Here is a 16,031-nt window from a genome sequence, read left to right as displayed (position 1 = left end):
AGATGTTATTGATTGTGTGATTTATCCTTTAACCTTTTGTGTTAACAAATGCCTAGCTGAAAGTAAGTTCCCCGACATACTAAAAATTTCTAGAGTTGTGCCCATATACAAAAAAGGGGAAAAGAACTGTCCTGCTAGTTACAGACCTACATCCATAACCCCAGTTTTTTCAAAAATTTAGAAATTTTTAGAAATTTATGTATGAGCAAGTTAGTGCCTACTTGGGTAAACTAAACATAATTAGTGATAAACAGTTTGGATTTAGGAAAGGTAAATCCACAACGGATGCAATGGACTCCCTCGTAAAGTTAGTCCTAGATGTGTTCGAGGCTAGGGACTATGCCCAGGCTACATTTTGTGACCTGAGCAGAGCCTTTGACTGTGTAGAGCATGACACTGTGCTGAATAAGCTAGTTTACTACGGTTTTGATGACAACAGTATAAATATGTTCAGGTCTTTTCTAGAGAACTGTCAACAAGTTGTGTGCATTGGTAGGGAGAAATCAAATTCGGTTAATGTTAGGTACGGAGTGCCTCAAGGGTCGGTGCTTGGACCTTTACTGTTTATACTAATGATTAATGACCTGCCCTTATTCATAAATTCTCATACAATATTGTATGCTGATGACACAACTTTTCTACATAAAAGCTCTGATCTAGGTACACTGAAAACACTGACCGAAAATACCCTTGCTCAGTCCTCATTATGGTTCAAAGCTAATGGCTTCTTGCTAAATGAAAACAAAACCCAGACACTTTACTTTAGCCTCAAAGAGATTCCTAACTACCAGAAACTGTTAAATTTTTAGGTGTTACTATTGACAATAAATTGACGTGGGAACCACACATTAAAAATATATTGGCTAGGCTTTCAAGAGTTATTTATCTAATTAGAAATTTAAAAAGACATGTTCCCAATGACTATGTGAGATCAGCAAATTTTGCCTTCTTCCAAAGCATCATCTCTTATGGAATTTTACTGTGGGGTAGTAGCTGTCATGTAAATATCATTTTACTTTTACAGAAGAAAGTAATAAGAATACTAACAGATTCTGATAAAACAGAACATTGTAAACCTCTGTTTATTAAATTGCAGTGCCTTACAGTAGTAAACATATTCATCTACAATATTTTAATGTACATTAGAAAAAATGTGTTTAATTTTGTGTTGAGAAGTGATATTCATAGCCATAATACTAGAAACAGAACATCTGTAGACATACCATATCATAGATTATCAAAATCGCATAACTCTTACCTAGTTCTTGGACCAAGGATGTTTAATAGACTAAGTGCTGACTTTAAAGAACTGCCTGTAAATCTCTTTAAAGCTAAATTATACAAGCTACTAGTGAACAATCTGTTTTACACCTTCGATGAATTCTTTGAAGATGAAAATACTGTATTCTAACGTGTAACTATTTTATGTAAACCAATTTACATCGATATAGTAGTTTATGTAGAAATATATGCTCTTAACTTTGTCTATTGCTGTAATCAGCTGAACGACAATAAAATTATTATTATTATTATTATTAATCCAAGCTTGTGCTCCATCTTTAATGACCTTAACGTTGATGTGATGTTAAACACTAAACCTCTTCCTCCAAGCTTTGACTGTGAGGTTCATTTGGAAAGCACAGTCAAAAATGCAAAAAAATGGTTCAAATGGCTCTGAGCACTATGGGACTTAACTTCTGAGGTCATCAGCCCCCTAGAACTTAGAACTACTTAAACCTAACTAACGTAAGGATATCACATACATCCATGCCCGAGGCAGGATTCGAACCTGCGACTGTAGGGGTCTCGCGGTTCCAGACTGTAGTGCCTAGAACCGTTCGGCCACTCCGGCCAGCTCAAAAATGCACTACCATTTGAAAACAGGTAACTAGGTTTAGTATCTATTGTGGCATCCTGTTTTGACTCATCACAAAAGTCTAATGCAGAAACTACTGTCTATAGTCTAGTCCATTTCAACAGTTATTATTATGTGCCATAATATATTTCTTGATATATCATATTAAAAAATAACAGACACTGCTGTTTCCAAACATTAATAATATATACACTAACCTGTGCATTTGTCACCAATCCGTGACTGTGAGAAATCCCTTGGAAACCACCATATAATTACATCACCCCATATTTCTGTTACTGTTTCAGGCAATGAATTCATTCTTGTAGACTGCAAACCACAGAATATTGTTTCCTAGATTTTTACTACTTAAGTTTCCTTCTTGTGCAGTTCTTCATGGTTAGGCCTGAAAAGTCACCATATTTCCTCAGAATTGCTATTAAAATGATAAATATTAGGATTAACTCTACAAGAATTTTCTACATGTACATAGTTGCCATGTTAATTTCAATCTGTATAAAATAAAAAAGAAAGAGTACTGTAGTTTTATCAGAGAAACTAAAGCATCATTCATCAAGATGTCTATAGATAAGGGAAAGAACTACTCAAAAGGTTATTGGTCGTTCATTAATGAAGAGAGAGGAAAAGTAACAAATCGGGCAGAGGACATTTGTCCACTGATGAGTGGGAAAAGCAACGCAAACCCTCTAGAAATAGCCAATACTTTTAACAGATATTATATTACTGTAGCAGACGAATTAATAAGACAAAATAAAACAAATGCAGTAAGTAAATTGTTAAACCCCCCACATATAAATCATACTATGGTTTTCATACCTACAACAGATACAGAAGTGTCAAACCTAATAAAACAACTTAAAATTAAACATTTATCTGGCTTGGATGGTGTCACATCACATCTCATAAAGGAATGGAGAGAATCTATATTAAAACCATTGACACACATGCTGAATGCTGCGATAGAAGAAGGTATATTTCCAGATTCACTGAAAGTAAGTAAAGTGCAGCCAATATTTAAGAAAGGGAACAGGGATGAATTAGGAAATTACAGGCCAATATCATTGATCTCAACATTTGCTAAAATCTATGAAATGATAATAAAGAATAGAATTGTAAGTTTTATAACAAAGTACAGTATACTGCATTCATCACAACATGGTTTCGGAGAAGTGAAGTCAACAAAAACAGCATCAACAGATTTAATTGAGCACATTCTTAATTTACTTGACAGGCAACAAAAGACGTGTGGGATTTTTATGGATCTATCTAAGGCATTTGATTGTGTAAACCACTCAAAATTAATGATGAAATTATATCAGTATGGAATTAGAGGAAAATGCTATGACATACTTAAATCATAAATTACAAATAGGAAACAATGCACTGAAATCAGACATACTAGTGGGGGAAATATAACAAACTACAGAACAGAATTACAAACAGTTAAACACGGTGTGCCGCAAGGGTCTGTGCTTGGGCCAATACTATTTATACTCTACGTAAATGACTTCCCTAGCTATATAAATCAGAAACTTATAATGTATGCCGATGACACAACAATCATTTGCACAGCTGACACAAAGGAGGAGCTTGAGAAGGAAGCTCTCCTGACTATCAAAAATGCAAATAAATATTTAACACAAAACTACCTGTTTATGAATCAGTCTAAAACAATGAATGTAGTATTTCAGACCAAGCATAGTGAAAATTATAATATAAATGTTAATATAAATGGAAAGACTATTAAAGAAGTAACCAGCACAAATTTTCTAGGAACTATAATAGACAAACATTTGGCATGGGGGAGCACATAGATGCACTGTGTAAAAAGATAAACAAACAGATCTTCATCATGCATAAAACAGCTAAGACTGTGGATGATAAAGTCCTCAGATCAATGTATTATGGACTTGTCTTCCCACATTTGTCTTATTCAGTTCATATATGGGGAAGTGCACAAGCTGGCTACCTAAAAAGAATATTCACAATTCAGAAAAGGGCAGTGAGATGTATTGCAAAAATACCACCAAGACAGACCTGTAGGCAAGCTTTTGTACACAATAATATTATGACAGTATATTCACTGTACATATACCAAAGCATAATAGCAGTAAGGTCAAGCAATAAACACCTCCTAAATAAAAATGTACACAAAAACGGTACAAGAGGAAATGAAAATTACTACATGATAAACAGAAATCTAAAACTGTCTATGACTGCCCCAGAAGAAGCAGGCAAAAGGTTTCTTAATAAACTCCCCAAAATCATTAAAAATGAAACAGACCTAAAATGTTTCCACAATGAGATTTTCACTCTGCAGCGGAGTGTGCGCTGATATGAAACTTCCTGGCAGATTAAAACTATGTGCCCGACCGACACTCGAAATCAGGACCTTTGCCTTTTGCGGGCAAGTGCTTTACCATCTGAGCTACCGAAGCATGACTCATGCCCGGTACTCACAGCTTTACTTCTGCCAGTATCTCGTCTCATACCTTCCAGATACTGGCAGAAGTAAAGCTGTGAGTACCGGGCGTGAGTCGTGCTTCGGTAGCTCAGATGGTACAGCACTTGCCTGCGAAAGGCAAAGGTCCCGAGTTCGAGTCTCAATCGGGCACACAGTTTAAATCTGCCAGGAAGTTTCATATCAGCGCACACTCCACTACAGAGTGAAAATCTCATTCTGGAAACATCCCTCAGGCTGTGGCTAAGCCATGTCTCCGCAGTATCCTTTCTTCCAGGAGTGCTAGTTCTGCAAGGTTCGCAGGAGAGCTCCTGTAAAGTTTGGAAGGTGGAACACGAGATACTGGCAGAAGTAAAGCTGTGAGTACTGGGCATGAGTCGTGCTTCAGTAGCTCAGATGGTAGAGCACTTGCCCGCGAAAGGAAAAGGTCCCGAGTTCGAGTCTCGGTCGGGCACACAGTTTTAATCTGCTAGGAAGTTTCATATCAGCGCACACTCCACTGCAGAGTGAAAATCTCATTCTGGAAACATCCCTCAGGCTGTGGCTAAGCCATGTCTCCGCAGTATCCTTTCTTTCAGGAGTGCTAGTTCTGCAAGGTTCACAGGAGAGCTTCTGTAAAGTTTGGAAGGTAGGAGGCGAGATACTGGCAGAAGTAAAGCTGTGATTACCGGGCATGAGTCGTGCTTCGGTAGTTCAGATAGTAGAGCACTTGCCTATGAAAGGCAAAGGTCCTCAGTTCGAGTCTCGGTCGGACACACAGTTTTAATCTGCCAGGAAGTTTCAGACATAAAATGTTCTCACAGAGAAATGTATATACAGTTTGAGTGAATACTAAGATGGTGTTTAAATATGTTACGTCATTACTGAAATGTACTTTTAAAAATTATCATTTCTGTTTGTTGTTTGGATTTATGTGTACACACAATGTGAAACATGTAATACCTTTGTATGATTATGGACTATTTCTGTTTAATTATTTGTTTCATTTATATATAATGTAATCGAGTTTGATGTTAATAGCCTATTGTATGACACACCCAATACTTTCAGCTGGAGTCCATGGGCAAAGAATAAATAAATAAATAAATTACCATGTACTTATAAGTTACACATGCTTGCTGTGTGCTTATACAAGCATGCATTTTGATTGTGATTATTTATTGAACAATGAAAAATTCAGGATGGAATGTAACAATATTATGAAAAGTAAAGTTGTTACTCACCATAAAGTAGAGATAATGAGTTGCAGATGAGAAGGCTGGGGTGGGGAGGGGAGAAATAGTAGGGTAGGGCTGGAAGACAGTGAAGTGCTGCTGGGTAGCATGCGTAGATGAGGTGAAGAGAAGGTAGGGCAGTTATGTGCAGTTGGGAGGTTAGACAGACGGCAGAGATGAGGTTGGGGGGAGAGGGTAGCGGAAAGTAGAGAAGTAAAAAGACTGGTTTGGATGGTGGAATAAGGGCTGCATAATGCTGGATTGGGAACAGGGAAGGGGCTGGATGGGTGAGGACAATGACTAATGAAGGTTGAGGCCAGGAGGGTTATGGGAGCATAGGATATATTGCAGGGAGAGTTCCCACCTGTGCAATTCAGAAAAGCTGATGTTAGTGAGAAGGATCCGTGTCACAGGTTGTGAAGCAGTCTCTGTATTGAAGGATGTCATGTTTAGAATCACGATCAGCAACAGAATGGTACACTTGTTTCTTGGCCACAGTTTGTTGGTTGCCATTCATGTGGACAGACAGATTGTTGGTTTTCATACCCACATAGAATGCAGCACAGTGGTTGCAGCTTAGCTTGTAGATCACATGACTGATTTCACAGGTAGCCCTGCCTTTGACAGGATAGGTGATGTTTGTGACCAGACTGGAGTAGGTGGTGGTGAGAGGATGTATGGGGCAGTTTTGCATCTAGGCCTATTACAGGGGTATGAGCTATGAGGTAAGGAGTTGGGAACAAGGTTGTGTAGGGACAGACAAGTATATTGCGTAGGTGGTCATTGGAATACCAGTGTGGGAGGGGTGTGAAGGATAGTGGGCAGGACATTTCTCATTTCAGGGCATGATGAGAGGTAGTCAAAAGCCTGGCAGTGAATGTAATGCAGTTGCTTCAGTCCTGGGTGGTACTGAGTTAGGAGGGGAACCCTCTTTTGTGGCCAGATGGTGGGACTTCGGAAGGTGGTGGGAGACTGGAATGATAAGGCAGAGGAGATTTGTGTTTGTACAAGGTTGAGAGGATAATTAGAGTTTGTGAAGGCTTCAGTGAGACCCTCAGTATATTTCAAGAGAGGCTGCTCAGCACTGCAGACGCAATGACCATGGGCTGGTTGGCAGTATGGAAGGGACTTCTCGGTATGGAATGGGTGGCAGTGGTCGAAGTGATGGTATTGCTGGTGGTCAGTGGGTTTGATGTGGACTGAGGTGCTGATGTAGCCTTCTATGAGGTGGAGGTCAATATCTAGGAGGGTGACTGGTTGGGTTGAATAGGACCAGGTGAAGCAAATGGGGCAGAAGTTGTCGAGCTTCTCAAAGAAAGTGGATAGGATGTCCTCACCCTCAATCCAGATTGTAAAGATGTCATCAGTAAATCTGACCCAGGTGAGGAGTTTGGGATTCTGGTTGTTTAGGAAGGATCCCTCTAGATGGCCAATGAATAGATTGGCATAGGATGGTGCCATGCGGGTGCCCACAGCCATACCCTGGTTTTGTTTGTAGGTAATTCATTTAAAGGAGAAGTAATTGTGAGTGAGGATATAGCTGGTCATGGCAACTAGGAAGGAGGTTGTTGGTATGGAATCTGTCAGGCATTGGGAAAGGTAGGCCATGGGCATCAGGGATGTTGGTATAAAGGGAGGTGGCATCAATAGTGAAGAGCAGGGCACCATGTGGTAAAGGAACAGGAACTGTGGAGAGACAGTGGAGGAAATGGTTGGTATCTTTTATATAGGAGGGTAGGTTCTGGGTAATAGGTTGAAAGTGTTGGTTTATGAGCGCAGAGAGTCTCTTAGTGCGGGCACAGTAACCAACCACAATGAGGCATCCTGGGTGGCTGGGTTTATGGACTTTAGGAAGACTATAGAATGTAGGAGTGTGGGGAGTAGTAAGGATGAGCAGAAAGATAGACTCTAGGGAGAGGTACTGTCATGGGACTAAGGATTTGAGGACTGACTGGAGATCCTGCTGGATTTCTGGGATGGGGGTCATTATGGCAAGGTTTGTAGGTGGATATATATGACAGCTGGGGAGTTTTGTTTTGTTTTGAACCACAAGGGTTACATGGTAGAAGGTAACTCAGTACCACCCAGGATTGGAGCAACTGAAATACATTCTCCGGCAGGGTTTTGGCTCTCTCTCACTGTGCCCTGGACTGAGAAATGTCCTCCCACACTGCTATTCCACTGTCCACCAAACCAGCACAGTATATATGTCCATCCCTACACAGCTCCTGCTCCCAACTCCTTACTTCATGGCTTATACCGCTGCAGTAGACCTAGACGCAAGACCTGTCCCATACATCCTCACACAACCACCTACTCCAGTCCCACCACAAACATCACCTACCCTGTCAAAGGCAGGGCTATATGTGAAACCAGTCACGTGAACTGCAAGCTAAGCTGCAACCACTGTGCTGCATTCTATGTGGGCATAACAACCACCAAGCTGTCTGTCTACATGAATGGCCACCAACAAACTGTGGTCAAGAAACAAGTGGACCATCCTAATGTTGAGCACACTGCCAAACATGACATCCTTCATTCAATGACTGCTCTACAGCCTGTGCCATATTGATCCTCCCCAGCAACACCAGCTTTTCTGAATTGCTCACACGGGAACTCTCCCTGGAATATGTCCTACGTTCCCCTAACCCTCCTGGCCTCAACCTTCGTTAGTCATTGTCCTCACCCATGAAGTCTCTACCTGTTCCCAATCCAGCACTGTGCATCCCTTATTCCACCACCCAACCCAGTCTTTTTACTTCTCTCCTTTCCTGCTAACCCCTCTGCCCTCTCCCCCCACCTCATCCCTGCCTTCCGTCTAACCTCCAGACTGCACATAACTGCCCTACCCTCTCTCCAGCTCATCCCTGCGCACTCCCATGCAGCACTTCACTGTCTGATAGCCATAATCTACTATCCCTCTCCCTCCCCACCCCAGCCTCCACAGCCTCCTCCTTACCCCCACCCAGTCACCATTTCCACTGCTGTTCACAGTGTGGCTTCAGTTGCCTGAACTACAGTCATGTTTGTGGGAGTTGCATTTGCATGAGTGTGTGTGAGAGGCTTCATCCCCTCCCCGTAGCCCTCAGTGGTTCACAACCCCACCACAGGCCATAGCAGCAGTCCATCCACCCCAGTGCCACCCAACACCGAACCCAGGGTTATTGTGTGGTTTGGCCCCCAGTTGACCCCCCCCCCCCCCCCCCCAGTAATGTCTCATACCAGAAAGTGTAACCCCAAATGTTTGTGTGGTAAACTAATTATGGTGCACTCGTACGTGGAAATGGAGTTTGTGCATCAATCGCCGACACAGTGTAACTAAGGCGGAATAAGGGAAACCAGCCCATATTCACCGAGGTAGATGGAAAACCACCTTAAAAACCATCCACAGGCTGGCTATCACACCAGACCTTGACACTAATCCACCAGGCGGATTCGTGCCGGTCCCCGGCATGCCTTCCCACCTGCGAAGCAGTGTGTTAGACCGCGCGGCTAGCCAGGTGGGCAATGCCTTACTGGCCGTAAGCTTTATTTGTGACATTTATGTACTAGTAACATAGGACACATCATCTAGGCAATATAATATAATAACTCCCACAGTAAATACATATAATAACTTTCACAGTATGTAGATAATGTTACATAATGCATAATTATTTAGAATACACAATGATTTATAACAACACAGCTTAGAAAATACAATTTTGTGGAAAAATTTTGTCTTTGATTTTACATGAGTGGGTCTAATTCTCATTTACTTTGTAACATTAATTTCTAATGCTAGTTTCTCTTAATATTGTACACAAAATTTAACGCTCACATGGTGAATGTTTGCTCACTGTCTGCTCATATGTTATGTAATTGTTGATCAATTAGAAATTTTTTACGGTTTCACAGAAAATTGTCTCAATTTTGAAGTTCTGCAATTATCTAGGTGTGCTGGCATAAACTGTCACTATCCCACTGGTCGGCAAAGATATAGTGCTAAGATCGATAGTAGGCACTGGATCAAGCACACCTATCATGAGAGTGGCCACAGACATACACCAACAAGCAACATGCCAACAGCGTCCTCTTGACAGCATGTATTTAGGCCACTGCTGCCGACCAGAGGGCCGGACTAACACACAATCCAGTTTGGCATCTGTCAGTCAGTTGCAGTGTGGGTTCAGTTCACATCGTAGGCTACGACAATACTTAGCAATCAGATTAGTGCCCATTTTGGGACTAGCAGTGGGACTAAAGACTGTAATGACAAGATTACCAATATTGTCAGCAATAGGACTATTTCTGATGAGCTTGTGCCACAACAGATGGAATCTATTATAGTTAAGTAAATAAAGAACCATATTAATTCATGTGTGCATTTCTGTTGTAGAAAGAGGATACTGGCCACCCATAACAACATCCTCTCCCTTGCTTCCTTGCATTACAGTGTTCTACAGTGCTGACGAGGATAGGATACTACACTTGGAATGCTTGTATTAGCTTGATACCAAAGTATTTACGATCCTCTTCAAAAATCTATAGACTATGTGAAATGCACTGTGATTGTTTTCTGTTTCTTGCATGATGGGTATGAAAACTCTCATTGGTCCCCAGTTTTGTGGGATCTCATCTGCAGCCACAATGGTCTTGAATAGATGGAAACATCAAAATATAAACATCTCCCAGAATGAGATTTTCACTTTGCAGCAGAGTGCGCACTGATATGAAACTTCCTGGCAGATTAAAACTGTGTGCTGGACTGAGACTTGAACTTGGGACCTTTGCCTTCACGGGCAAGTGCTCTATCACCTGAGCTACCCGAGCATGACTCATGATTCATCCTCACAGTTCAATTCTGCCAGTACCTCATCACCTACCTTCCAAACTTCACAGAAGCTCTTCTGCGAACCTTGCAGAGCTAGCACTCCTGGAAGAAAGGATATTGTGGAGACATGGCTTAGCCACAGTCTGGGGGATGTTTCCAAAATGAGATTTTCACTATGCAACAGAGTGTGTGCTGATATGAAACTTTCTCACAGATTAAAACTGTGTGCTGGACAGAGACTCGAACTCTGGACCTTGACGCGAACTCTGGACCTTGAAGTTTCATATCAGTGCACACTCCACTGCAGAGTGGAAATCTCATTCTGGAAACATCCCCCAGGCTGTGGCTAAGCCATGTCTCTGCAATATCCTTTCTTCCAGGAGTGCTAGTTCTGCAAGGTTCGCAGAAGAGCTTCTGTGAAGTTTGGAAGGTAGGAGAAGAGGTACTGGTGGAATTGATGCTGTGAGGATGAATCATGAGACATGCTTGGTTAGCTCAGATGGTGGAGCATTTGCCAGTGAAAGGCAAAGTTCCCGAGTTTGAGTCTTGGTCTAGCACACAGTTTTAATCTGCCAGGAAGCTTTATAAACATCTTCAAAACAATTTCTACAATATTCATTTTGCTTCTTTACAGGCACAATTTTAATGGTTCTCTTCTGTAATGTGAACATTCTTTACATTCCTGTAATGGTAGAGCTGCCCTATACTGTGGTTATGCTTTGCATATATGGCTGAAAAAGGCCATAACAGACAGTGAAAAAGAGTTCTGATATGCATATTGAGCCAGTTGTTTCATTACAAATATCACTGCACTTAGCTTATAGAGATGAGATCCCATACTCTGAGGAGCGTAGGGAACGATGCGGGAGACCCGCACCGCCGACTAGGCAAGGTTGTAGCGGAGGTGGTTTGCCAGTTCTTTTGGTCTGTTTCTGGAAACCATGCAGGGCCTACATAGTTATTTTTTCAGATTAATAATTAGCTCTTTTTCCATGAGCCATTGTGCTATGTTATTGACTCACATGAAAACACTTTCCCGTATGCTTCAAAATTGTTGGAAACATTTAGAAAAGTCATTTCATCTGCATGTAGTATCACATTTTCATTTCCACATGTTTGTATTTTATTCACAAATAAATTGAAGAAGATAGGTCCCATTACAGACCATGAGGTACACCATACTTAATGCTTTTAACTTCTCATCTGTTGGTAATGGTTATATATTGCTTCCTGTTACTGAGATGATATGTTATCCAGTCATCTATAATATTTTCAGATGTATATTATATTTATGCTATTATATATATAGTTTTCATGTTGTAGAAATCCTCTAGTTTCTTACTAGAACTGCATGATTAATTGTGTCAAACACCTTGGACAAGTAAAAGAAAACTACAGACACTACTATCCTGTTGTCCAAGGCCTGTACAATAAATTCTGTTAATGATTCGGTTCTGTTTCCACTGATTTGCTTTAGTTATTATATTATGATTTTCCAGGTAAGCAGTTAATCTATTGAACATGAACATTTCTAATATATTTGAGAATTCTGACTCTAAAGATATTGGTCTGTAATTGTTAGGACTACTTTAATTAATTTAGGTTGATCAGGAAATACTCCTTCTTGGAGTAAGCAACTGACAGTATCCAATAGTGGTGTGATTACTTATGCTGCCAAATGCTTGATTAGATAGTTTTACACTTCACTGTGTGCAGCAGACTGCTTTTCTTTTAGATTTTTATAACCTTTGTCACTTCCTCTTCACATACTGCTTTCAGGAACATTGAGTGGATTGGCTATCTTTCTCTGTGATCTGGTGACTTCTGTGGTTAGCTTTTCTACTGTATGTATGCAGTTATTATTCTGAATGTTGGAAACTTCTGTTATAAAAATCTTGGCTGCTTTGTGCTCTGCAGCTTTAAGATATTTATTAAAGAACATCTTTAATATCATGAGCTGCACTTGAAATGTTTATTTAATGAACCAGTTTTCAGGTGTATGACCCAACATCAGTGGCATCCAATACAGAGGAACAAACAACTGTATGTACATCAATTTCTACAACATGGCAACTGTATTTATAATGTTGTTGTTGTTATTGTGGTCTTCAGTCCTGAGACTGGTTTGATGCAGCTCTCCATGCTACTCTATCCTGTGCAAGCTTCTTCATCTCCCAGTACCTACTGCAGCCTACATCCTTCTGAATCTGCTTAGTGTATTCATCTCTTGGTCTCCCTCTATGATTTTTATCCTCCACGCTCCTCCACCCCCCCCCCCCCCCCACCCTAGTACTAAATTGGTGATAATTGGTGATCCCTTGATGCCTCAGAACATGTCCTACCAACTGATCCCTTCTTCTATTCAAGTTGTGCCACAAACTTCTCTTCTCCCCAATCCTATTCAATACCTCCTCATTAGTTATGTGATCTACCCATCTAATCTTCAGCATTCTTCTGCAGCACCACATTTCAAAAGCTTCTATTCTCTTCTTGTCTAAGCTATTTATCGTCCATGTTTCACTTCCATACATGGCTACACTCCATACAACTACTTTCAGAAACGACTTCCTGACACTTAAATCAATACTCGATGTTAACAAATTTCTCTTCTTCAGAAATGCTTTCCTTGCCATTGCCAGTCTACATTTTATATCCTCTCTACTTCGACCATCATCAGTTATTTTGCTCCCCAAATAGCAAAACTCCTTTACTACTTTAAGTGTCTCATTTCCTAATCTAATTCCCTCCCCTTCACCTGACTTAATTCGACTACATTCCATTATCCTCGTTTTGCTTTTGTTGATGTTCATCTTATACCCTCCTTTCAAGACACTGTCCATTCCGTTCAACTGCTCTTCCAAGACCTTTGCTGTCTTTGACAGAATTACAATGTCATTGTGGAACCTCAAAGTTTTTATTTCTTCTCCATGGATTTTAATACCTACTCCGAACTTTTCTTTTGTTTCCTTTACCGCTTGCTCAATATACAGATTGAATAGCATCAGGGAGAGGCTACAACCCTGTCTCACTCCCTTCACAACCACTGCTTCCCTTTCATGTCCCACGACTCTTATAAGTGCCATCTGGTTTCTGTACAAATTGTAAATAGCCTTTCGCTCCCTATATTTTACCCCTGCCACCTTCAGAATATGAAAGAGAGTATTTCAATCAACATTGTCAAAAGCTTTCTCTAAGTCTACAAATGCTAGAAATGTAGGTTTGCCTTTCCTTAATCTTTCTTCTAAGATAAGTCGTAGGGTCAGTATTGCCTCATGTGTTCCAACATTTCTACAGAATCCAAACTGATTTTCCCCAAGGTCGGCTTCTATCAGTTTTTTCATTCGTCTGTAAAGAATTCGTGTTAGCGAACTGATAGTTCGGTAATTTTCACATCTGTCAACACCTGCTTTCTTTGGGATTGGAATTATTATATTCTTCTTGAAGTCTGAGGGAATTTCGCCTGTCTCATACATCTTGCTCACCAGATGGCACAGTTTTGTCAGGACTTGCTCTCCCAAGGCTGTCAGTAGTTCTAATGGAATGTTGTCTACTCCTGGGGCCTTGTTTCAACTTAGGTCTTTCAGTGCTCTGTCAAACTCTTCACACAGTATCATATCTCCCATTTCATCTTCATCTACCCCTCTTCCATTTCCATAATATTGTCCTCAAGAACATCGCCCTGTATAGACCCTCTATATACTCCTTCCACCTTTCTGCTTTCATTCCTTTGCTTAGAACTGGGTTTCCATCTGAGCTCTTGATATTCATACAAGTGGTTCTTTTTTCTCCAAAGGTCTCTTTAATATTCCTGTAGGCAGTATCTATCTTACCCCTAGTGATACATGCTTACATTTGTCCTATAGCCACCCTGCTTAGCCATTTTGCACTTCCTGTCGATCTCATTTTTGAGACGTTTGTATTCCTTTTTGCCTGCTTCATTTACTGCATTTTTGTATTTTATATTCAATGTCTCTTCTGTTACCCAAAGATTTCTATTAGCCCTCGTCTTTTTACCTAGTTGATCTTCTGCTGTTTTCACTATTTCATCTCTCAAAGCTACGCATTCTTCTTCTACTGTATTTCTTTCCCCCATTCTTGTCAATCGTTCCCTAATGCTCTCCATGAAACTCTCTACAACCTCTGGTTCTTTCAATTTATCCAGGTCCCATCTCCTTAAATTCCCACCTTTTTGCAGTTTCTTCAGTTTTAATCTACAGTTCATAACCAATAGATTGTGGTCAGAGTCCACATCTGCCCCTGGAAATGTCTTACAATTTAAAACCTGGTTCCTAAATCTCTATCTTACCATTATATAATCTATCTGATACCTTCTAGTATCTCCAGGATTCTTCCATGTATACAACCTTCTTTCATTATTCTTGAACCAAGTGTTAGCTATGGTTAAGTTATGCTCTGTGCAAAATTCTGCCAGGCGGCTTCCTCTTTCATTTCTTAGCCCCAATCCATATTCACCTACTACGTTTCCTTCTCTTCCTTTTCCTACTATCGAATTCCAGTCACCCATGACTATTAAATTTTCATCTCCCTTCACTACCTGAATAATTTCTTTTATCTCATCATAGATTTCATCAATTTCTTCGTCATCTGCAGAGCTAGTTGGCATATAAACTTGTACTACTGTAGTAGGCGTGGGCTTTGTGTCTATCTTGGCCACAATAATGCGTTCACTATGCTGTTTGTAGTAGCTTACCTGAAACTCCAATTTTTTTATTCATTATTAAACCTACTCCAGCATTACCCCTATTTGATTTTGTATTTATAACCCTGTATTCACCTGACCAAAAGTCTTGTTCCTCTTGCCACCAAACTTCACTAATTCCCACTATATCTAACTTTAACCTATCAATTTCCCTTTTCAAATTTTCTAACCTACCTGCGCGATTAATGGATCTGACATTCCACGCTCCGACCCATAGAACGCCAGTTTTCTTTCTCCTGATAACAACGTCCTCCTGAGTAGTCCCCACCCGGAGATCCAAATGGGGGACTAGTTTACCTCTGGAATATTTTGCCCAAGAGGACGCCATCATCATTTAACCATACAGTAAAGCTGCATTCCCTCGGGAAAAATTGTGGCTGTAGTTTCCCCTTGCTTTCAGCCGTTCGCAGTACCAGCACAGCAAGGCTATTTTGGTTAGTGTTACAAGGCTGGATCAGTCAATCATCCAGACTGTTGCCCCTGCAACTACTGAAAAGGCTGCTGCAACTCTTCAGGAACCACACGTTTGTCTGGCCTCTCAACAGATACCCCTCCGTTGTGGTTGCACCTACGGTACAGCTATCTGTATCGCTGAGGCATGCAAGCCTCCCCACCAACGGCAAGGTCCATGGTTCATGGGAGGGAATGTGATTTATTAGTCTCATTACATACATTGTACAGATCATATAATCCGTTGTACAGGAGACACGTCAAGTTTAGCAAAAATATAAGTATAATGATTTACAGAATCTCTTTTTACACTATTTTAAGAATAATGCCAATAAATACAACACTACATTATTTATTACCAGTTTCCTTTGTTGCACACAGACAACACTGCAATATTAGGTATAGATTTTTATTGTTCAAAGTGTCAGACTGTCTTCCATGAATCCGTCACTGATGTAGTTACATTTCTGTATTAAAATAAATTATTTTGGAGTAAA

General features: G+C 40.5%; 1 protein-coding gene across 1 annotated transcript in view; it reads right to left on the bottom strand.

The window, feature by feature from the left end:
- The window catches only part of LOC126458411 (uncharacterized), a 154,605-nt gene that overhangs the window by 96,627 nt on the left and 41,947 nt on the right, over positions 1-16,031 (bottom strand). Inside the window, exon 2 of the mRNA XM_050095431.1 lies at positions 2,074-2,261. Coding sequence (XP_049951388.1) covers positions 2,074-2,176 — 103 coding nt within the window. The 5' untranslated portion in view covers positions 2,177-2,261. The remainder of the gene's footprint in view (positions 1-2,073; positions 2,262-16,031) is intronic.

This window comes from Schistocerca serialis, chromosome 2 (genome assembly GCF_023864345.2).
Source record: "Schistocerca serialis cubense isolate TAMUIC-IGC-003099 chromosome 2, iqSchSeri2.2, whole genome shotgun sequence".
Taxonomy (NCBI): Eukaryota; Metazoa; Arthropoda; class Insecta; order Orthoptera; family Acrididae; genus Schistocerca; species Schistocerca serialis.
Note: the sequence above shows the minus strand (reverse complement) of the source record. Positions and strands in the feature narration are given on the sequence as shown.